This window comes from Patella vulgata, chromosome 2 (genome assembly GCF_932274485.2).
Source record: "Patella vulgata chromosome 2, xgPatVulg1.2, whole genome shotgun sequence".
In the NCBI taxonomy this organism is placed as follows: Eukaryota; Metazoa; Mollusca; class Gastropoda; family Patellidae; genus Patella; species Patella vulgata.
This window is the reverse complement of record NC_065880.2, coordinates 66533276-66558372: the sequence shown is the minus strand read 5'-3', so window position 1 is coordinate 66558372 and position 25097 is coordinate 66533276. Positions and strand designations below refer to the sequence as shown.

The window sequence follows — 25097 nt, the reverse complement described above, 5'->3', positions numbered from 1 at the left end:
CATTCATCGGTATTCACATATTCAAATTATCTGTCCTTAATCGTAGCTTGATTCTACGAACCAATCATAAAACAGTTTACAAACCAGTCTTAGCCTCATTGTTTACCTTCTCATTGAGACCACTGGGTGTACCGAGGATGAACCTTACATAGTGCCTCTTTAAATACTTAGTTTATTTTTACCAGACTAAAAGTAAGCACAAAAAGTATCAAAACTAGGTAATGCAATTAATGCTTTTTTTTCTTTTCTCGTGGTAATTAATTTATTCTTATGAACATTCAGTTTCGAAACTTAGATTCTCTCACAGTCAAATAAGAGGGAGAGCTGAAAGTCGTTTGTGTAGCTGTTACAGCTCTCTGCTTCAGTCACTATTAATTGAGATCCTTTTTTGCGTCAGTTCCCTAATCTTCAAAATGTGCTTAGGAATCCATCATTGGCGGATCCAGGAAGTTTTGCAGGAGGGGGTTTGCCAGGAACCTGTTAAGGAAATTGGCAGTTGACCATGCATGATGCCATCATCGTCTCCAAATTACGTAGGCATACATACACACTGATCTTTTTACAGAGAGTAATCCAACACCCTGTTTGGCGTCAATTTTTATTATGAATTAATATAATAGGATCACATTGTGATTCAATCTTATTGATGCAAAGCATTAATTGTGATATCACATATGTCTATATCAGTATCTCGCGCTTTGAATGCCCGTCCAATCCTACCATCTGATGGTAAAGGATAAAGCACACGACCGTGACACTTTTCTCATAAAAGTGTTGTTTTACATATTTTTTTTTTGTGTAGCTGAACAGGACAAAATATAGCATTGCTCTCTATGTTAAAATCATAACCAATGCCATCTAGTGCGTATTGTCCTTTAATACGAGGCTGTACTATTTTAAATTTGCAAATCGTGTTTCACAGAAAAGTTGGTGTTATGTGATTTTTGTTCCCTTCTCGTCAGATTTGAACAACATATACTAATTACGAATTGCACTTATATTCCTAAATTGCAAACTACACAATCAGTATTTTTCATACATTAAACAGGACAGTACAAAGTAATCGCAACAGAAGTGGTAGATGTACAAAAATGGCCTAATTATCAATAAACTGAGTGTTCAATAGTCCAATAGTTTAACTAGTTATGGAGCAATGTGACACATAATATCGTTAGGAAGCTATGTCGACCACCTATAATATAACGGGCTGATGACTATTTCCGTACATGTCCAGAAGTCAACAGGCTTCAAATTATTATAAACACCGATTATCATTATCACTTTTTACTCACAAAGTTATGAACAAAATAATTACATTAGCACACTCAAATGTACAACTTATTCGCCTTAAAACAGTTTTATATAAATGAAGCATCCTCATTAATTGTATCTGCAATAAAATATGAACATTTTCTGTAGAAAAACACTTTAATTTGGAATTAGGAATAAAAGAATGGTAAAAGGAGGGTTGTTACGGTCATTTTACAAAATTATGGACAGATCCGAATTCACCATCTAAAGTATTTATATAGATACATGCTAAGACAATATTCTAACCATTTTATACCGACAAACTGTTTAAACTTTCCAATTTATTGTCGATCAGATACTTTACATTATCTTTTTCTTGCATAAGATTATTTCCACAAAATTATTTTCCTAGAAGATGTAATCTGGTATTAAGAACAACAGGAAAATGGGGATTTACGAGGGGTAAGTGTAAATCTTAGCAATTTCTTGTTTCTGATGTAAGGTGATAAAGCTATTATGTTTGTTATCGAGTGGTCGAATGATATGACGAGCAACATGTATATGTTAGTACGTAACATAATCTTCTTATATAATGTTAATATATGATGACCTTTAATAAGCTTAGTGGTCTTCGCGGAGGATGTTACAGGAAAAGCCAGCACAAGCCAAGTAGATAAAGCTAAGTTTCTTACTATCTAATTATATAACGGACAATACCACGCATTAAAAACAACACATAAGAGTAAACATGACCAGCATGTACTTGATTAAAATGTAATTATTTTTATTTATTTTTAAAGTTATGGTGAACACATTGTAGCTTATTAGAAAAATACCATCACATGTACTTTTACCACAAAAAGGACAGTTTGTTATCATTTCCCTGCCCTTTTCCCCGCAAAACACCACTATAAATACCAATAGTTTTATGCTGACATTATGGGGAGATACGAAAACGGAAGTTATGTATGTGAAAACGGAAGTTATACGTATACGTAGATATTATTTAATATGAGTATATTAAAGTGGTAATGACTTTATTTATACCCCTCCTTTCTTCTTTATGTGTACCATTGTTTTAACTGTAGTATTTGGGGAAAAGTATCTTTCATTGATAACATAGGATAACAAAAGTATGACATGTCATTTGTACAAAGGTTTCAATACAAAAATATGTGAGAGAACAGCAGTTAGAGGTCGCAGTATTTAGTTGATTATGTTGACAGGTAATAAATTATATGCTATATATTTGGAATGAGTATAGGTCTATCTCATCTTAACAGCAAACTGCAAAAGGCATCTATTGTGTATTAAATACAAATCAAATTTACCATGTAAAATGTATATAAGAATTGGGTACACATGTATGGGTGATCTTAATATTATGTCTTTTGAAATACCTGGCTTTAACTCATAAAGTAAACAGTACGGACCATTATTCATTGTCATACAAGGTCGTGACTGTCAAATAAACTATAAACATAAGCCCGGGATTCAATACATTCCACGCTCCTTATCCAAAAAAGCACAATAGTTTATCTCTTCATTCGAAAGTTTCACACATTAGTCTAGTTGGGTAAATGATCCATACTTTGGATGAGTGCAGTCTTAATCGTCTCCATTTTCAGTTTATTATGTGTTATTTATATGGTCTTCGTGTTTGCCTTTGTTGCAAACATCTTGCTAGACTTTTGTCCAAGGTGTCTAAAATCTAGACAGGGGCGGATAATCCTATACATCCTATATGCAATTAATGTTAATCCTGAAATATATATATATATATATGCCACACACCAATAAATCCCTTTCCGTGGTTTATTTCTCAGCTAATCCTTGTATTCTTTTCTATGTGGACTCCGTGTAATGTTATATGATCCACTTTTAAATCAAGATCATAACATCAAGGCAAACATTATGCTAACGTACTCATGGCGTACATGACCCCATACCCAACCCGCAATAAAATTTTTCTTGATGGGTTTAGTTACGATAGCACTGGGCTCCAAAGTAGTTGTTCGATATGTGATACATGTACGAGACTTTGGTGCCACTGGCATTGTTTTGTTCCAAGACGACAGTTTAAATAGTTTTATCACCCATACTAATGTGTCACCGTTTCTTATATCTACATCAAGTTTATTTGAATAGCACTGTATCATTCTTTGAAATTACTTACGTCAGAACTACTATAGAAGCAAACAATACAAGCACTAGAAGAGATAAACAAGATTCGATTTAAAACCCGTGTTATACCAGTGGAGAGGTAAACGAATGTTTTCAGGTATTCAAGATCAAGAAAACAGGCCTCACAACGAATATTAAAAACATCAACATCACACACTTAAGATTAAATGTTCGTTATAGTTAGTTTATATCCAGGTCGCACTTTATAAAACATCAATAAAAATCGCTGTCATTCATTAACAAATTGCTAGTCAAGAATGTATTCAATTTCAAACCATATTCATACTTGAGCTTCACACAGATTTATATACAAATCACTGTCATACGAAACCGTGGCCGTCGACTCCTTTTCCTGGCTAGGCGGGTCAAAAAGGTCAATCCTAACGTCGTTTTTCTTGCTTTTTTTGCTATCGTTGGTTTTGACCGAGTTACTGTCTTTACTACTGGATTTGTCAGTATTATTAGAGAAAGTGCTGTCTGATGGACCATCAGTTGCTGATTCCGAAAACTCGTTTTTATTGGTCATACAGTCCGCCATCTTGTTATTATGCGTCATTTCATTAATACGGGTTCCGTCACGTTCCTCAGCTATTTTTGACAGAACCAATTGTTTGGGTTTTTCCCTTTCTTTGTGTTGAATATAACACTGTAATTGAATTTTATTCCCGTCCTTACAGTTGGGTTTTAGTTTGGAATGTGACATAATACATTGTAGATTGTTTAAAGGCTTAGAGGTCAAGGCCTCAGATAGTTCAAGGTCAAGTAAAGCAGCGGCTTCTGACATGTGTGCACTGCAAGAACTGTTTTGTTTCTGTAGTATTTCCTGATTAGAAGGGTGTCTCTCAAAATACGGCATCGTATAAAATAACAAACCACCAACAATCATCGCAACACCAGCAAATATATACCCTCCAACATCATTTAAATGGGCATCTTTTAGATAGGCTGAAAAACATAAAGAGAATAAAAAGATATGATTACAGTCCATAAAGAATGGCGGTATAAAAGAGTTGTGTATCTTCCTATGTTTATAATTTGTTAACCCCTCCTCCAAATACATGAATAATGAACTACTACTACTTCTAGGGGGTGAACGTCCACTTCCGTCTTGTCTGATATCGCAGACTAATGTTTACGTGTTAAATTTGCCATAAAAAGTCAATCAAGGTTAGTAGACAGGTCCAGGTAATAAGGGTTGCAGGGGCATGAAAAGGTTTTGGTTTAAGTTAATGAGCCCATAGGAGTACTAGCCGGGTGTGGGAGAGGGGAGCTGTCCCTATAACTTGGAAAGTGAAAACAAAAATTATTATTTCATCTAGTTGGCAAAAAAAAGTGCCCGAAATCTTATAAAACACTATTTTACTTTCCCTTGAATTGAATACCACGAATTTGTACTGAATTGACTATGGATTAAAACATTTTGCTGGTATCGATTATTATTTGTGAATGCAGCTGCAGCAGTCTGATTGGTTTGTTGGACTTCAGGTGAGCATAGAGTGAGATTTCGGTTGCGAACTGAATTAGAAACTTTGGTTGCTTAATTCAAGGGCTAGAATAGCAGAAAAGCGCATTTGCGGATGTTAAATTTTCAAAATTTTCTCAGGAAGCGCGGGGCCCCCATATCTCGCAATGATTGCTTGGTTGTTTGGGATTTAGGATTCAGGTAAGTCACCTAAGGTAGGCTATATTGGATCACAATGAACGTTCTGTATTCGCGGACTGGAATAGAAGGAAAACGCGTTTGCGGCAGTTAAATTTTCCAAATTTCCTCACGGCGGCCCATTAAGGCTATTTTAGACCACTGTGTAGTGCAGAAAAACGCGTTTGCGGTCTGCGGGGCGTGTATCCTACACGGTACGCTCCACTCCTTCGCCTCTCGCAGACGACCGGTACCGCTGTCTGTAACTCCAAATTTTTTCGGGCATTTTAGCCCCCCCCCACCCTCTCTTAACATTCATCGAACCCGTACGCCTATGCATTATTGTACCACTTAATGTATAACTTTATCTGGTATCTCGAGATAGGCCTTGTCTCCGATATCATCCCTGGTGGAAGTGGACGTAAAACTCTAGGAACGAACGAACGAACTAGATAAAAGTCACGTCATGATCCAAATTTATAAATAATGAATTACACGATCCATATATTTATCGTTGAAGTTATACATACGTATACAATTTCACACACCGTCTTCTTTATATTATATATTATTATTGGCATACTTATTCAACAAGGAAGTTACTCAAATATCTATTTTATTTTTACTCATGTGACGACGTTATGCCTGGCTCTCACGTGGGCTACAAATGTCACGAATTGTCACAATTCCAAAACTTTTTCCGATTTGTAGATATATCGTAGACGGTTCTTGAAGATGTGAATGATTCTTACTTATTCCTATTGTTCGTAGCAGTTCGTCGCTCGACCAAGAACATCTTTCTTTGTCGAAAACTGTCGTGGCCGGTCTACGAAGTTCGGAATGTCTATATTTGGAATATTTGACGGTCGCAAACGCGTTTTCCTGCTATTTCAGCCGGTGAACAAAGCAACTTCAAAGTGGTCTAATATAGCCTAATTAAGGTAGCTGACTCGAATTCCAAACAAAAAAACAATCGTCGCAGGGTACAGTCCACGAAGACGGGACCGTTGGGAGAAAATTTTTAAAACGCGTTTTCCTGCGACTCCAGCCCGTGAATACAGTTTCTTTAATGTGATCCAATATTGACTACCTGACTGACCCGAATCCCAAACAACCAAACAATCGTCGCAGGGTATGGGGGCCTCGCCTCCCCCCCCCCCACCTCCCGGAGAAACTTTTGAAAATTTAACCGCCGCAAATGCGTTTTTCTGCTATTCTAGCCCGTGAGTTAAGCAACTCCAAAGTTGTCCAATGGTTTTGTAACCGAAATCCCACTCTATGCCGATCTGAATTCAAACCTCCAGACTGTTGCAGCTGCATTCACAAATAATAATTGATGCCCTAAAAAATTTCGCACAAAGTAGAGTGACTCCAGACAAAATGTTTTAATCCATAGTCAATTCAGTACAAATTAGTGGTATTCAATTAAAAGAAATGTAGATGAAATAAAAAAATTTTTTTCACTTTACCCGTCTGCCCGAAAAGTCAGATTGCCCTCCGTCCCCCTGGCTCGTACCCCTATGGATGTTTCAAAGGACAATAACTCCTATAAAATTGAAAATTTAGCTCCAAATATCTCCCTTCATGCTCATATGCATGGTCATCTTATCTCGTTTCAAATTCCGATGTAATCCCTTTCAAGTTAAGGATTCAAGGTGAAGTAACATCAACACTTTTCCTTCCTGTCAAATCTAATTGATATCTCATGATAAGACATGCGTACGTGGGTTCCAATAGTCTAGGTTGCGGATGTGAAAATAATCTTTGATATCACTTCGTAGGGTACGGTCAAGTTCGGTCTTCGTGTCAATGCTTAGTAATAATTTTGCAAGCACAATGTTAAACCCCGTTTGCTATTTTTGACTTAATTACGATGTTTTCACTAATGTTATATTGCGTAAACAAGCCAAGTGAGGCTGATGTCCTACGCCGAAATTCCGAAATAAATAGATGACACATATTAATTAAAAGCACGTTTATCTTTTTCAAAAGTATCGAGCAATCAAACCGATTATCAACTAATTTTCATCAACGTCAAAGAAATTGCTTAGCTCTGCTTAGCTTTATCGGGAAATGTTAATCATTGAACTCAGCCAAGCCATTAACCAAGTTTAAACATTCTACCTCAATTAAAGATAGGTTGGCAGGCAACCAAACATACGCCCACAGCAGCTAAGTCGATCGGGCAGTCGACAAGGGTTGTCGCATATTTATTCTTTTGTCGATAATTAGGGGAAGTTAATAGACAATTTCATACAGATGGCATTATAATTTTCGTCGTTTGGGGGTTCACAAGGTTCTAAAAACTAAAACAAGGGTCGTAACTCTGGAAGTAATCTACAGAAATTGTTGAAATTCGACAGGCTTTTTCGTTTTACTAATTCAAATAATGCATATAAATTTCATACAGATCAGATGATAACTTTTGTCGTTCGAACGTTCACAAGGTTCAACAAAGTAAAACAAGGGCCATAACTCTAGAAGTAATTGACGGAAATTGCTGACAATCAATAGGCTTCTTCATTTCACTAATTTAAATGATGCATATGAATTTCATACAGATTAAGTGATAACTTTTGTCGTTCAAGCGTTCACAAGATTCAACAAAGCTAAACAAGGGCCATAACTCTAGATGTAATCAACGGAAATTTGCTGAAACTCAATAGGCTTGTTCGTTTTTCTAATTTAAACGATACATATAAATTTCATACAGATCAGATAATAACTTTTGTCGATAAAGCATTCACAAGGTACAACAAAGTGAAACAAGGGCCATAACTCACAGCGTAATCAACGGAAATTGCTGAAATTCAATAGGCTATTTAAATGATGCATAGCAATGTCAAACATATCGGATGATAACTGTTGTCATTAGAGTGTTCGCAAGATTCAACAATGTGAAACATGGGCCATAACTCTAGATGTAATTAACGGAAATTGCTGATATTCAATAGGCTTCTTTGTTTTACTAATTTAAATGACGCATATAAATTTCATACAGATCGGTTGATAACTTTTGTCGTTAGAGCGTTCACAAGGTGCAACAAAGTGAAACAAGGGCCATAACTCCAGAAGACATTAACGGAAGTTATTGAAATTAAATAGGCGTCTTCATCTCACTAATGCAAACAACATATATCAATTTCAAAACAATCAGATGATAAATTTAGTCTGTAGAGTGTTCACAAAAGTTAAAGTTATCGTGTCTCAAAGCATCAACCAATAAAATTGCTTATCTCAAGGTTACACTTATATTCCACCTCTTAGAGGTGGGTTCGATGGTTGAATGTTTAGCGTATGCGCGCTGTATCATAAGGTCTGTCATTGAGTTAACTGGCGTGGTTACGAGATAAGGAGTAGGGTCGCCTGTCCAACCTCGTGGGTTTTTTCCGGGTCCGGTTTCCTCCCACTGCTAAAGACTCCTACGCCCAAGCGATTTATTGAAATATAATTGTCAAGAAATTACCTAGTTTGTGTCGAGTGGACGTTAAACTCTCTCTCTCTCTCTCTCTCTCTCTCTCTTATCTATAAGCAACCTATAGGCCAAGCTGACTATTATCTATAAGCAACTTATAGATTAAGGTAACCATTATCTATTAGCAACTTATAGGTCAAGCTAACCATTATCTATTACCAAATTATCGGTCAAGTTAGCAATTGCACTAAACACATTGACGATGAATTATAATAGTAAAACTACGTATATTGTTTTTATAATAAATTGTCGTTGAGGTAGACCTAACTGAGTCTGTGACAACGTTATCTGTGATTGAACTGTACATTTCTTCAATGACTGAGAAGGAAAGGGTAATTCTAAATCAACGTGTTCCCGATAACAACATATAGAGAATCTCCTATGCATCTTTTTTGATTTCAAAATATATCAACACAAGTCTATGATGTAAAAAGAAATGAGGCTTTGCCAAGTCTTTTTTACTTAATCGACAAGTGTTGATATTTTTTGATATAAAAAAACGAGTAGAAGATTTTATTTATCACCTAACTCTTTCCATCCTTTTTAATTGACCAATCAAATCCACGTTAAGCCAGATATCGCTCAGTAGAAAATGACAGTTATCACACAAGCGATATCTACTGTAGAATGTGTTATTGGGTGATACAGATATATTATTCAAGTTTAGAATAAAACTTTTAATATTCTCGTCTAGATGGATTTATTTTAAATAGCGAGATTTAGATTCTTTCATTTTTGGGTCATATACTTAATACTAGCTTATATAGAAACATTAGTTTCGATCATACCCCAGGTAATGTTTACATAATGTTATAGACAATAATATGAACGGACGTTTCTTTAGAACCTTAAAATAGACGAAAATCGGCCTAACAGTACATATTGCTATAAGAATGTATATAAAGTTATTTATATTCAGTTTTTAAAACAAATATTGTAATTTCTAATCAATTATGTTCAACGAAACAATTGAACAGTCCAAATTAAACGACAAACGTTTACGCCTGCTTAATCCATTCTTCACATTTTTTTCTTTATTATTTTGTCCTTTGTGAATAAGCCATTACTAATTACTTATGCTTTGTCTGGTAGGATATGTTTTTCTTTTTTCATTATAAATGGCGCCCGAAACCATAGAATAAACGACTCGTGTACTGATTATCAAATGTTTATTGAGTCTTAAATATTGGATATTAGGATCCCATATTTTCACGCAGGATAACAACATCAATATTGATTGAATTGGACCAATATTGAATTCTTATTCGTGTTTTTAATTTTGAATATTATGGAAACTATTGATTTAGGGGTTTAGCTCATTTAACTACCATGGAATAACACTACATGGCTGAAGATGTTAACAATGTTTAATTGAAGTGCTGTCAACATATAATACTTGATTAGTGGATTTTTATAGAGTTGAACTATAGGCAAGTCTAACACTACGATTCCTGTTACTCAAAATCAATGTGAACTTCGAATATGCATATTCCTGAAGCAATGGCCCGAGAAATCCCTTTCTGGCCATTGCTGGATTGGCTTTTGAGGGAGTGTGTCTATTCTTCCCGTTCAATCAAATCTATCCCAAGTACAGCAACATGACAGCCCTAATTCGTTTAATCTGGGGTCTTCCCTAAAACTTTGGACAGTGATTTAAGGCATTAAAAACGGTAAAAGTCTTGTTCGTCTACATACAGTATTGTTTACATTGTATCCGTATTGGTAGCCTCGTTTGCCACGCAATTAGTTTTTCTGCAATATTTTGCTATACACTGGTTTATATGCTCATAATAAAATCGTGAGTCATGACGTAACGTTATGTAAACATATTTAGTGCAATTTGGAGCTTTGTTTACGCAGTTAGCTATTGGTTGTTAATCGGACTGTTGGCCAGTCATAATTTGAAACAGAAATTTGCGTCCATTAAAGCAGTGTTTAGTGCGATTAGCGTTTCAGCGGCATAAAATGGTGGTATGCATATGAATTGGACAAACGAAAGGCCGCCTGGCAATCAGTCGAATTAATCTTTTCGTGTTTGAGAGAATTGTCGTGTGTTATCATCGTGACCTGTTGTTGTTTTAAAATTAGAAGATTCGAGCGTATCTCTTAAACAAGATTTACAACCTTCCATTTCTAAAAGGGCCGTGTTTTCATTGTGTTAGATTATATAATATGTTCTTAATATTATAGGCATATAGTTTCCACAACGTATCGCCATGGAGTGTACAGAATAACATAAGATCCGGGCCAATATATTGTTATAGCCAAGTAGGTTAAATAAACCAGCTACTGGTGGCATAAGTAAAATGTTATTTTTTTTTAACCATATGTAAATAATGATTGTTATAGCGTATTGAGTATACGGTATAAACATTGTGTGAGAATCACCACGTCCTTTTCCGACATCAATTCTTAAGTATTTTGATCAGTACTTTTACACTGTACTAAACATTGCAAAAATAACTGCCCAACAAAAACACAGAATGACACAGCTGTGGGTTATACACTTTATAATAGGCTGGGTAGATGTAGCTAAACATTCCTCTTCCACGTGGTACCTCTCATAATATACTTTATACGGAAACCGGAATATGCCAGCTTCAACTAAGACGCTATCAACATAAAATGATACTTTTCTACAAAATTTTAAATGGACTAGTTCCTAAATATCTAACCGATATAATCCCACCTCTTGTATCCGCCGACCAACCCTACCGTCTTCGTAACTCAAACCAAATTAAGCAAATAAACTGTAGAACATTACTATACCAGAATTCTTTTTTTCCTTCCTCTGTTAAACAGTGGAATGATCTAAGTCATCAAATAAAAAATTCCAAAACTATTTCTGAATTCAAAACTAAATTAAAATCAGGCATGCGCTTAATCGAAACAAATGCTCACTACTATATAGGCGAAAGACATCTACAGATAATACATTGTAAACTACGAAACTCAAAGAGCGACTTAAACCTTCATAAGTGTTTGATGCACATATCGGAAAATCCCTCATGTTTTTGTGGTCAAGGTGTCGAAGACTGTGAACATTATTTCTTACACTGTCCACTATACAATTCTCAGCGAAAAATCACAATAAATAAATTAGGTTTTGATCATAGGAATATTCAAACAATACTTTTTGGAAACACCGCTACTTCTTTTGATGAAAATTCTTTAATCGTTGAAATCGTACATAATTTTATCAAACTAACTAAACGCTTTAAAACTGCCTAGATCATTACTGAAATTCCCCACCCCCTCCAGTTAGCAGATGAACTCATAAAATTCATAAAACTTGATGAACTAATTTTGGGCCTCGGCATCGTCATCGTCTTATTGAATATCTATCGTTATAATCTACTTGTATATGTACTGTTTATTTCCTTTCTAAGGGATCTTTACCTTCTTTACCTTCTTTTCCTTCACCTTTTGCACTCTGTAAAATATGTTAATCAAATACATCCAGTCGTCCACTTCTGAATGATCACTATTTATGGAAGCGATTTTACATAAGCAGCAATGCTTGTTATTGTATCCATATATTGTATGTTAAATATATCTGTGATTCACTAAGAAATAAAATATTGTTTAAACCAAACATTCCTATCATAACTTCCACATGCAAGTTTTCTTCCTATGGCTTATTGCTTTCTTCGACCCAAACTTGCACAAAATTTTGACAAGTCATTTTCCAATAAGAGATGCATCTGCGCTGAATTAAAATACCATTAATTTGTAGCTTTTATAACACGGCTTACATCTTTCTGATGAATCCGTGTGTTCTTTTCATGCCATTAAAATGCTCTTAAAACATGATGGTTAACATTTTTAATTAGTTCTAAAAACATTAACTTGTGCTGATAGGACAACTTATTGTAGAGCTAAGCACATTCAGTTTGGGAGAGCTCGAAGAAGGTAAAGTAGTTTGATATATGCCCCGTCTCGACTAAAAATAGTTGTTTGCAGATAATAGCTTGCGAATAGACAGTAGGATTTTTAAGAAATTTGACCATTATAATGCTGTTTTGGGGTATTTAGCTTATTGGGTGCCCCAACCTCCAACCCCAAATTTTAATATCAGTTTAAGTCATTCAAAGATTTCGTGCTCTACTCCCGTTTTTCCAAATCCTGCATAAGCCTCTGCATTTAGGTTCATGTTACTCTGGAACATTTTGATCAATTTGTGGGGGGGGGGGGGGCCTGACAAATTTTATATCATTAAGTTTTAAAAAAAAATTCTCCAATGATTAATATGTCATTATTAGTTTAATTAATCAAATTAAAGATATAATGGTCCCATTGAAATCGACTCGTGTAAAACCTGAGAAGCTTAAAATCGCTGAAATACAGACATTTTAGCTTTCTGTTTCCCTCTTATGCACTTTATTTTAGTTTTAGAGCCCTTCAAGGAGTTTAACAAAAAACAGTCAAAAATCCCTCAATCCACGCAGGTCCTCAGTGCTAGGAATTGTAGAACTTGGGGGAGTCTAAGTTTAATTTCATATATGAGATTGTTCAAAATTAATCATAATAATTTTCTTGATGAAAATGTTAATACCGCTTTAAACCAACGAAGAGAAATTTATTGTAACCTATATGTCGATTAGTGTACCTATAAATAGCAGTTACAAGGCTTCGCACCTGGGCAAAACATCCTGTTTTACGAAGGCCGCTCTTGGAACCATGGTGACAATTGACGTCAATGGTGCCATTTATAGAAAGGAATCACGCCAAAGACCGGCGTCAGAGTATTGATCGTTCACCACTGTTACGAATCAGATTAAGTTAAAACGACCACTGTCTCCGAAATGTTGCAAATAGAATACAGTGACGATGTAATATGACGAAATAACATCTTTTAAAACGAGTTCCTGAGACGGAAAACATAAAGATTAACTTTAGATCCCCATTTCGTCAAGTGATTCTATTTTCATCTGATTCAAGAAGTATGTTTAGAAAGTGAGCTGCCACTTAAGTTGGAGATAACGGTAGTCCATTGAGATTAACTGGTTTGCTGGGGGGTGGGGGAATGTGAAAATGACCTTATTTTAGGGTGGATATCTACATTTGTGTATTCACTCTATATAAGATTAAAATATTAGATACATAAACATTTAAATTTGACATATTCAAAAAACAAAAATATATATCTGTCTTCAAACCTATTGTCAATCACTGTTGCGCGTGTACAGGCGAAATGTCGCTAAAATGTTTATTTTAACATATTGAATTTAAAATTCACGGAGACTAACATTTTAAACCCAAGAATGACCAGTGGCATTTCACTCATAAATATACACATTTACTACTATCTAAATAACATCGAAGCAAAGCATCCGCTTTATTCGTTTTATTTGCATCATAACTGATATAATTCTTGTAATAATAGGACCTACTTGTGTTAGCATGGCAGTCACATAAAACTATTTAAAAATTCTTTGTTAGCGCACAATTTGCATATATTTCTCGGCTTCTTTTCAATGAAGACAATCTATTCATATGAATAACTAGCCAACAGTGAGGCTGAAGTCCCCCGCCGAAACCCCAAAATAAATAGATGACTGATTATCAACTATACACTATGTTTCATCACTTTCTATCAGATAGAATCTAAGTTATCTTGTCCCAAAGCTTAGCTTTAGCTTAAAATGATAATCATTAACCTTGGTCAAGACATTCACCTAATGAACATCTACATCAAGTTTAAACATTCTACCTCAATTAAAAGCAGAATTGTTATGTTCCAAGTTTTGACCAATCAAATTGCTCCTTAGCCTAAGCAGAAAATTCTCATCATCGAACTTAGTCAAGTCATCTATTTATTTTGGGGTTTCGGCGGGGGCCTTGACATAAACTGTCGTCTGTTTAAAGGTTGTATAGTTCAACACTAGTTTAACATGGAATTCATTTCTAATCCAAATATAGGTCATCTCTATTATAGTCAACACAATGGGATTGTTCTACAATGTAGTATAGTCAACATAATTGCATTGTTCTACAATGTAGAATAGTCATCAGAATGTGATTGTTCTACAATGTAGTATATTCGTCAGAATGTGATTGTTCTACAATGCAGTATAGTCATCAGAATGTCATTAATCATCATAATATGATTGTTCTACAATGTAGTATAGTCATCAGAATATGATTGTTCTACAATGTAGTATAGTCATCAGAATGTCATTAATCATCATAATATGATTGTTCTACAATGTAGTGTAGTCATCAGAATGTCATTAATCATCATAATATGATTGTTCTACAATGCAGTATAGTCATCAGAATGTCATTAATCATCATAATATGATTGTTCAACAATGTAGTATAGTCATCAGAATGTGATTGTTCTACAATGCAGTACAGTCAGAATGTGATTGTTCTACAATGTGGTATAGTCGACAGAATGTGATTGTTCTATAATATACTATAGTCAACAAAAGATACACAAGAATGCTTTAATTCTGATTAAAAGGGTGCGAGGTTTATAAGTTCATTTTACTGTCAACTCTTTCTATTATATTCGAAATTAAAAACACGAATTGGAATTTAATATTGGTCGATTCCAATCAATGTGGATGCAGTTATCTTGCCGTATGTGATCCTAATATCTAAAATTTAAGACACAATGGCCATTTTAAAATAAGTACGTGAGTCGTGTACACTATGGTTTAGCATTCCATTTGTAATGAACAAAGACAAACATATCCTACAAGATAATGCGGAAGTAATTAGTAATGGCTGATTCACAATGGACAAAATAATAATTAAGAAATGTGTACATTAATACGTGCATTTAGGCCCATTTTCATCTATTTTAAGGTTTAAAAGAATAGAGCCATATGCCGTTTAAGTAATGTCCATGAAGAAATTCAAAATTGCCTGCACTGAAGTCAGATCTATTGTAAATAGATTTGTTTTTTTCCACAGATAGATTTCGAAATATATTGCTATACTATTACATACTTCTGGTGATGCTTACTTCTGTAAATCATGTATATTTGGTTGATCTTAAAAAACGTCTCCCAAAAAACTTACAACAAGTGTATGAACTAAGTCAGAAAATGTAATTATTAATCAGTACATTTACTTAATGTAAAAATTAATTTGTCATATTAGGACAGTCAGCATATACTTACTAGCCACGGGAGCTCCAAAAAGAAAGGGAAAACACTGTACAGCACAAACAAAGCTCCACGCCCGTTCCATAAGTTTGTGCCTTACCAATTCATATGCGTACATTTTTAAAGTTAGATAGTAACTACCACAACATATACCATAAGCCCACGCATATAGTGAATGTGCATTATGATCCTGTGCCATAATAAACAGAAGCGTAAAAACACCACACAAAATGGCTGAAGTTTGACACAAATGGCGCCTGGAAATGGAGCAGTCATTACTATTTTTAATTATAATATATCCCAAGGCACAACATCCGATCACAAAGCCAACACCTAAATACACGTTAAGTAATAACAGGTGATCGCCATCTATATTCTTATTTTCTGACGCTGTTCTCATCTGAAAATAGAATATAATAACATTTTTTATTTATTAATTCCATAACTTACCGGTTAGTTAAAATCATTGTACAAATGACGGTATAAATGTTTTTGATTAAAAAAACCATTTCTAGAGTATGATTATTTACATGGATATATATATACAATACATACATCCTGTTTTATACACCGGGATAATTTGATCCTTCTTATTGTCCAACATCGGAATCTTAAATTACTGTAATTGAAGATGTACTCACTAGCGTTATGAATGGAACATGTATTCCAATGGCCACTATTCCACATATAGCTAACAATGCTTGTAACGATCTCATTTTGAGAGCACTGAAGTCTAAATATGGCGGTTTTTCCGCCTCTCTGTCTCTTCTATTTTTCTTCTGATTTTTTAAATGAAGTATAACTTTTCTACGAGGATGATAAAGTGAAGCAGAACGGTACAGAGCTCCAGCTATAATAGTTAATACCAGAAGTCCTGCTACACTCTGTAATGCATACATCCATTTTATTGCCCTGAAAAAAAAAACCCAAACCCAAAAATATTAATCGTCTAGTGTAAACCCAGAATCACATTTAGCCATTTGTCCGCAACGGTATACAAGTTACAATGTAAAGAAAATAATACTGTAGATGGTCATGACGTTGTGTTACGGGCAGTTTTGTCGCAAGAATGTTACGACAACGCTGACATTGTGAATTCTTGACGTTGCAAATGGACATTTGTAATATTGTGTATGCAATAATTTACATTTTATATCTAAATACTGTGAACATATTTAAAAGACTTATTAAAATAAAGGTTTCGATTTTTTAACACTCGGCAACCGAAACACCTTTTCATAACTTGGTTAAATTATCACTTACCCTATTAACTTTCGGAACAGCACCGACATGACAGCTGTGCCTATTCCAGTTCCAGACACAAGAATCATCTCCGCCAATTCACGTCGTCTTCTAAAATAGCGCCCGACCATGATATTAGCTGTAGACAATGTTATACCACTTCCGAGGGACATCACCACACAATGACTGATAAATAACTGCTCGGGTTGAGTGGAGAAGGCGAGGAATAAACATCCTAAAGCACATATCAATCCTCCAATAACTGCATACAACCGTGGACTCTTCCGCCGACAGATGATGGTTACAAAAGGTGATATGAAAAGGGATATGCCAATACCAAGACTTCCAAGCCAAGCTGAAATATGGAGAAAAAAACATTAAAACTCTGAAAGTGTTTAATTTTCAGAGGAGAACCAGTATACATATGGAATCTGAACTAAAACTGGTCAAGTTTGGGACAGGTGTGGACTATGTGTAGAACTTGTTATATTATGTTGATGCTGCATGTAAGGTCGCGTTGCTACGATAATAAAAAAAGTCTCGATTATCCATGTTATCGCTTAATAATTATTAAATGACGCCAAGGTTCTAATCCATTATATATCGCGGCCTTCTGATGTTCTAAAGAGTTGAGTAAGGGTGTTTCCTGTGAATAAATTCCAAATTAATAATTTAATTAGCAATTGAAGAAGACGAGAAAACCCGCAATGGGCAGTATTGGCTCTTACATAATGCATCTTTAAAGAAATAAAATAGGTTGGAAGGCAACGAAAATACGCCCACAGCAGCTAAATCGTTCGTGCGGTCAACAAGGTTTGTCGCATATTTTTTTTTTGAAGGTAATCGGGGGCATTTACAAGACAATTCCATACAGATCAGATTATAATTTTTTCGTTTGATGGTTCACAAGGTTCTACAAACTGAAACACGGGCCTTAACTCTGGAAGTAATTTACTATTTTGAATAATGCATATAAATTTCATACAGACCGGATGATAACTTCTGTCATTCGAACGTTCATAAGATTCACAAAGTAAAACAAGAGCCATAAATCTAGAAGAAATTGATGGAAATTGCTGAAATTAAATAGACCTCATCGTTTGACTAATCTAAATGATGCATATAAATTTCAAACAGATCGAATGATAACATTTGTCGGTCGAGCATTGACAAGGTTGACAAGGCAATAACTCGAGACGTAATTAAAGGAAAATGTTGAAATTCAATAAGATTCGTCGTTTCACTAAGCTAAATGATGCATATAAATTTCATATAGATCGGATGATAACTATTAGCGTTAGAGCTTTCGCAAGGTTCAACAAAGTGAAATAAGCGCCATAACTCTAGACATAATAAACGGAAATTGCTGAAATTTAATAGGCCTCTTCGCTACACTAATTCAAATAAAGCATATAAATTTCACAAAGATCAGACGATAACTTTTGGCGTTAGAAGATTCACAGGGTTCAACAAAGTGAAACAAGGACCATAACTCTAGATGTAATAAATGGAAATTGCTGAAATTCAATAGGATTCTTCTTTATACTAATTTAAATGACGCATATAAATTTCTTACAGATCGGCACATAAATTTTGATGTTAGAGCATTTACAAGGTGCAACAAAGTGAAACAGAGAGAGAGAGAGAGAGAGAGAGAGAGAGAGAGAGAAATGGGGTTTAACGTCCACTCGACAGAGAGAGAGAGAGAGAAATGGGGTTTAACGTCCACTCGACACAAACTAGGTCATTTCGGGACTAACATATGGTTTTTTTAATTTTATTTCAATAATTCGCTTGCGCGTAGGGGTCTTTAGCAGTGGGAGGAAACCGGAGGACCCGGAGAAAACCCACGATGTTGGACAGGCGACCCTACTCTTTGTCACGTACAACCGGGGATTCGAAACCACGCCAGTCGACTCAATGACAGACTTTATGATACAGCGCGCGCACGCTAACCATTCAGCCATCCAACCAGGGGCGGATTGGGCCATCGGGCGATCGGGCGATCGCCGAAGGGCCGGTCGGACAAAAAATGACCAATTCATCTAAAAAAAAACTTTCTGCTGAATATTATATGGGGGTGGGGGGTATTGGACCGGCCATGGAGCGATGATGATCATGTTGTATGTGGCCGGTGGCTTTAACGGGCCGCCACGCCATCACTGGAATCTGGATTGGGCTGGTATAATAGACTTTCTGGGCCGGGTGTGCTGGGTGTGGGCCGGAATTCGGAATCCTGCAATGGGGATTCCGAATTTCATCCGAAAATTTCATCGGATTTACCCCACACTGTCGCCAGAAACGTCTGCCGACAAAATTTGATGATAGCTGGTCTTGACGATACAATGATAATACGTTAATTAATAATATGACGATATGATAATTTCACATCGACGGCTTCCATGGGCATATTGAAATGGGAAGATATCAGATGGTCTGGTCTATGTTCACAAGACGGAATGATATACTCCTTTATTTTCTGTCTGCATGAATATTATTTTTTTCTGGTTTTTAATTATCAGACCTATTATATACAATACATAATGGTAGTATGTCGTTTCTAGTGTGATATCTAAGAACCAGGTTTTAACATAACTGTCAGAACAACTATCTATAAATGTCAGCACAAGAGAAATATTTTTCATAACATATCTGCCGTTTACGTCACGGAAAGTGACAGTCTGTTTACCAACGTCATTCACCCAGATTTATGTCATTCTACAATGTAGTAAATGTTCACCAATTTGATATTGGTTACCAAATTAAGAAGGCTTAATCAAATATTCGTGGACGAAAATAACTATATAAACCCCTTGACACTCGGTGATATCACGATACAAATGCATGCTAAATCGGCATGTTTAAACCAAAAAAAAACATCGCCACATTTCTCAAATGCATGTATATCGATCGATTATTAATATTATGATTGTAACGTGGCATGCGTCTGGACAATTGATAACACAATCTGGGTCGTTATTTAAATGAAAAATTGCGCACGAATCATAGGTATGTAAGTAGTATAATTAAATGAAATTAGGCACATTCAAATCAATTAGTGGTTTTACATTTGGGGAGGCAGTATAAAATTTTGGCCTATTACACCAAAGATTACAATCGTGTTTGTAATGCAATAAAAGTAAAACTATTATAATCGACTATGATTGAAAGGGTAGAAATTACCATACGGGGTGTGTTGGAAAGTATAACCATACCCAATTTCCTTTATAATATCCGCCACTTTAATATCCCAGAAGGGCAGGCGTTCGTATTTCATGAGCATAATAAAATAAGTAATTGCAAGTATTGAGTAAATTTTTGAGATTTGTACTTTTTAAAAGGATATCGCAGTAAAAAGGACCGGTCAAAGAACCGATCCTTGTGGCACATCATAATACATGTATATAAGTGATATAGGATCTGATTGAGAGGAGTTTATTGATGACGATCGGTCAAAGGCGATAAGATCCTATTTGGGGCATTCTACGCATTATAAAATTCATTTCCAAACAATTTAGCAGCACTGATTTGCCAATCGTGTAGAATGCCGTCCTGTGATGTAAAAGCACAAGTACTACTTGAGTTCTTTCGATCCACATTCAGAAGCAGTAATGGTGCAACAGTGCTGACTCGGTACTGTGCATGGTGTTGTTTATAAGCAAATTGAAAAGCCTCGTTGGGAATTATTATGCGACACATGTCCTATAAATTGCTGATTAACCACCTTTTCAGTCAATTTGGAAATAAACGAAAGATTTAACACGGGTCTATAATTTTTAAGAATTTCCCTATCAAGGTATGTATCACGTTGGTTTGAAATAAAGTCCCCAATGCGCATCATCGAGTAGGGCGGCAATGTATATTATATTTATGTTTTTGTGTATATTGCTATGTTACGTTTTGTTTAGGACATTCTTTCCGGGACACAAGACATAGTCCAGGTTTCCGCTGTCATAGCATTACCGTTGGCTATCACAGGTCGTTCTATGTATCATAGAGGAAGGAAGGAGGGAAGAAAATGGCGGGTTTAAAGCTGATTGTTATATTCACTTTTAATTATGTCGAGAATAGAAGAGAGAGAAAAATGAGGTTTAACGTCCACTCGACATAAACTAGGTCATTTTGGACTAACACATGCTTCAATTTTATTTCAATAATTCGCTTGCGCGTAGGGGTCTTTAGCAGTGGGAGGAAACCGGAGGACCCGGAGAAAACCCACGAGGTTGGATGTCGAGAATAGATGTTCATTATCTCTTCATTTTACATAGGTTAAATATATACATTTCCTGCACATTTTCATCTCAGAATATTATGTCAAAATACTCTAGACCAAAATCACTTTTTTGCTAACTCTGATTTGAGTGGACAATCTTCGGGTCAACATCTCGGCACAATAATCTTCTATAATATCTTCTTCGGGTTGGATATAGCCTTCACGCAATATCACGTCTGACTGTCCCTATAATTCATCACGTTAAACCAAATGTCATGTCATTGTACTTTCTAGATAGACACTGACTTAAAACAAAAGACCGTGTTATACTACTACTAAAAATATATGGTAATAAACACTAGTCAAAATAATTTGAATAAGACATATTACTGTGAATTAAGTTGTTTTGACAATGATATATCGAGTTAAAATTCTTACATGCTTCTAGAAATAAGTGGTTATTATAATTTGAATATTGCACGTATACTGGCTTATTATTTTAGTAGTATCCCGTTTCATGTGCAATCGCTATAATATGCATACTGTCTAATATAATTTAAAACTTAATTGGTTTGACTATCGGATATTTAATTACATGTAATATTAAGAAAGAAAATCACTTAAAGCTTAACAAGATAAATGTCCCAGATGTTCAAAACTATAGCGGATCTATTTGTCAGCAATATCACCTCAGTGGAAGCAGGCGTTAAATAAATCTGTTTACACTGACCTATATTAGTATTCTGCAGACGATAGACGGCATATGCGCAAAACCAATAATCTTACCTAATATCTTTCAATGTCATCCAGGGAGCCACGGTGGCTCAGTGGGTAAGACGTTGGCTCTCTAATGCGTTCCATCCCTGCGTTGGTCGAGAAAGTTCATAGAGATTTTCCGACGGGATTGTCCCGCACAGGACACAGGGCCCGACAAGGGGCAACATAAAGTCGTTCGATTTTTTTTTTTTTTTTAAATACGTTTTTAAATAATTTTGGTTGTTGCGGGTGAGAGGCAAAGAATTAGTTATTGATATATAGAGGAAACTATAATGGTGTATATTATCTGCTAGGTAGTTTCCGAGTATTATTGTTCATATGTTCAAGAAAAACTTCGGGTATAGTTATTGCAAATGTAGGTGATTCCACCATAGATTACCGTTTGTTTTTTATAATATCCGGCAAAAGGCAGACTTTCCATAAAGCTGGCGTGCCAGCATCATCATTAAATATTGTATTTGGCTAGTGTTTCTTATAAGTAATAATATCCATATTAATAAACACATTAGTATTGACTACAAGAAGGCTACAGAGTCCACAGGAGACAATAGTTGGTATGATGTCATGTAGAAGTCTATAAATAGTACAGATAAGATTGATTGGCATTGTCAACACTGTTGCTTGAACAGAACAATGGTAAACTAGACGCTGAAAATACTCTTCATGGATGCCATATTCGCCCGATCGATATCGAATGCTATGCTATTCTTATGCATCTGGTGTTATACTTCTAAAATATATAAATCTGTATATGTGTATATAATATATCATATACAATAAACTAGTAGCAGTCCGTTTGATGTTAAACTACAGTCCTAGTTCTACTAGTTTGCCTCTAGGTGCCAGAGCTTATGTACATATCATTAACTAAATGGAATGGCATTTAAAGTGTCGTCAAAATATACATCTACCCCATTTTGAGACTATAGAAGTGATTTGTTTATTGTTCTGGGCTTGTATTGATGTCCGAACATGGAATTTTCAATCGGCACATTTTCAAATACTAACTAATCGTGTGTACATGTACACGGGGTCATGCGAGCGACGCTACTCCAGATTCCCGATGAGAACCGAACTTATCTACATCTTGATGTCCTGATCGAACGACTGCCACAACTTCTCTAAAAATACCCTAATCGTTTTATAGTAAAGTCATGTTTCACTGACCTTTCGCTCAGCACTCAATGGTATAAAAAATGTTTTTAACAAGAAATAATCACAGGAGTAAAGGTTTTATATTTAACAACAGTTAAATTACAAATACAGTATTAAAAAGCAAGTGTGTTTGAAAGTGTGTCCTGGACAATCCTGGACAATAATCTGTTTTTAACTTACACATTTTACAGATGCCAAAACTACATGATAGAAACTAAGAGGGAAACTCCACCTAAGGGCTAAAAATAAAATTCTTAGCAATATTTGCAAATGATCCCTGTGTACATATCATATCAACTATTGTCTCATGTTATTATGCAATATGTACCAGGAGAAAAAAATAAATCAAAAAGTGAGGAAATATATAAAGTGTGGTAACAGTTAACTTACCAGTATCAATCTCATCTGTTTTATAGGTGTGTCTTATCTCCAAGTATAGACTACCATAAGAGAAATGAAATCCATTACAAAGAATGTGAACTAAAGTTGCTGCTATGACAACAACCCAACCCCAACCACCGTCAGGGTAATATTCCCCAAAGTCAATTCTGGTTCCACCAGCCCCTTTAGTGTGCTGCATGTTATTACCATCTTTCTTCTGCAGCCGGCTGCTTAATCCAGCGTCTCGACTCATTTGTGAATTTCCACTACTTTTATTACTATCTCCACTACGTCCACTTTGTCCACTTTCGTCACTTTCGTGTCGGTACAACGGGTGCTTTTCGCAAATAACTTGAGTGACCTCTTCGCACCCAGGGGATGCTGGCATGGCACCCAGAACCTCAGCCACTCTGACCTTAATTGTTGTTTCGCCACGTGCTACACTGTAATAAGGTAGCACAATACGGTATTAGGATGATATAGTAAAATATTACCTATATATTATAAAAGTGGGGTTGTAAACAGGCACAACCAGCTATATTGAATTCAATAACATTTTACACATTCTTCTTCACTTGTAGGCAATGCGTTTTAGTCACAATTTTGTATGTTGCGCATGATTCACTGTTATGATTTATGAGAGCATCTAGGAAACGGCTAGAGCTTGGAGTATAATCTACCATGATGTCACATACATAACTCTTAATGCTGTAAAACTAAAATAACAAGCGCTCAAACTTTACACAATATGTCAGCGTGCATCCTGGTGCATATGCAACAGCTAAATCGATGGTGGACTGCTGCCAAACCGTGGCACACGTCAGCTCTCCGACTGGTAACGAAGACGTCAAAGGACAAAGATAGAGTTTTGCGACTTGCAGACTCTACAGGGCACCACTGACGTCTTTGCCATAACGTTCGTACAATAACTATAGCGTTGAACTGGCCACGCTCCGAGTGCTGTGTATCACGAGACAAATCAATCGACTAGTATAGGTTGCCTTATTCTCTGGCTTTTCACTGTCTATCGGCTCCGTCTATCGACCACTAGATGGTGATATCTCCTAAATTCATTCCCCTTTCTAGTAGAGTCGACCGGTGAAAACATCAAAATGTCAGTTTATATTCGCCTTCTCGACCTTATTGAAGCACTCTCTACTATGCAGCTAATTCTTTATAAACATCACGTAAAATAAGCAACAGTCTAGTAGTATACATCAGTGAGTTACAATGTCAGCTATGTAGAGTTGTGTATGTTGATCTAGAGAAAGATATAATAATACTAGCAGTTGTCGCTTAATATAAATTTCTCAACGTATAGGCTACATGTGAAATTTTACTAATATTTAATAACACAATGCTTTATGGTCGGTTAAATTATAAATGTAGCAAGCTGTCGACAAACGTCACATCTAGCAATATGTAAATGAGAATCCAGTTAGCACGTTACCATAGAAGCCAGTGTAGACAAACGCGTAAATCAGTTGCTATAGTAACTCGTGATATTAACAAAGTCGCACGCGCCGTGTGTTTAGCTGCCTATTGATTTTTAATGGAATACGAGTATTTTTTACTACCTTTTACGGGTCATTTTATTTAGCAAACAGTTACTGCTGACTGTTGTGCATCTGAATGCGATATCACTTGACAGTAGAAATGTAA

At 35.6% G+C, this 25097-nt stretch overlaps 1 protein-coding gene across 1 annotated transcript; it reads right to left on the bottom strand.

Moving 5' to 3' along the window:
• Positions 1 to 1268: 1268 nt before the first annotated feature.
• Positions 1269 to 24741, bottom strand: LOC126811179 (monocarboxylate transporter 13). Its single transcript, XM_050536740.2, has 5 exons — positions 23445 to 24741; positions 16931 to 17264; positions 16309 to 16579; positions 15683 to 16067; positions 1269 to 4380 (listed from the first exon to the last, which is right to left on the bottom strand). Exons 1-5 carry the CDS (start codon positions 23821 to 23823, stop codon positions 3716 to 3718), a joined length of 2034 nt encoding a protein of 677 aa, XP_050392697.1. The 5' UTR covers positions 23824 to 24741; the 3' UTR covers positions 1269 to 3715.
• Between the last annotated feature and the right edge of the window lie 356 nt (positions 24742 to 25097).

Bases quoted from the DNA above. Each gene is read 5' to 3' on its own strand.
- LOC126811179 (XM_050536740.2), bottom strand. From the start codon at position 23,823: ATGCCAGCATCCCCTGGGTGCGAAGAGGTCACTCAAGTTATTTGCGAA. The intron at 17,265-23,444 runs GTAAGTTAACTG...TCCATATTTCAG, and splicing joins AACAGATGAGATTGATACTG to CTTGGCTTGGAAGTCTTGGT. The intron at 16,580-16,930 runs GTAAGTGATAAT...TTTTTTTTTCAG, and splicing joins CTGTTCCGAAAGTTAATAGG to GGCAATAAAATGGATGTATG.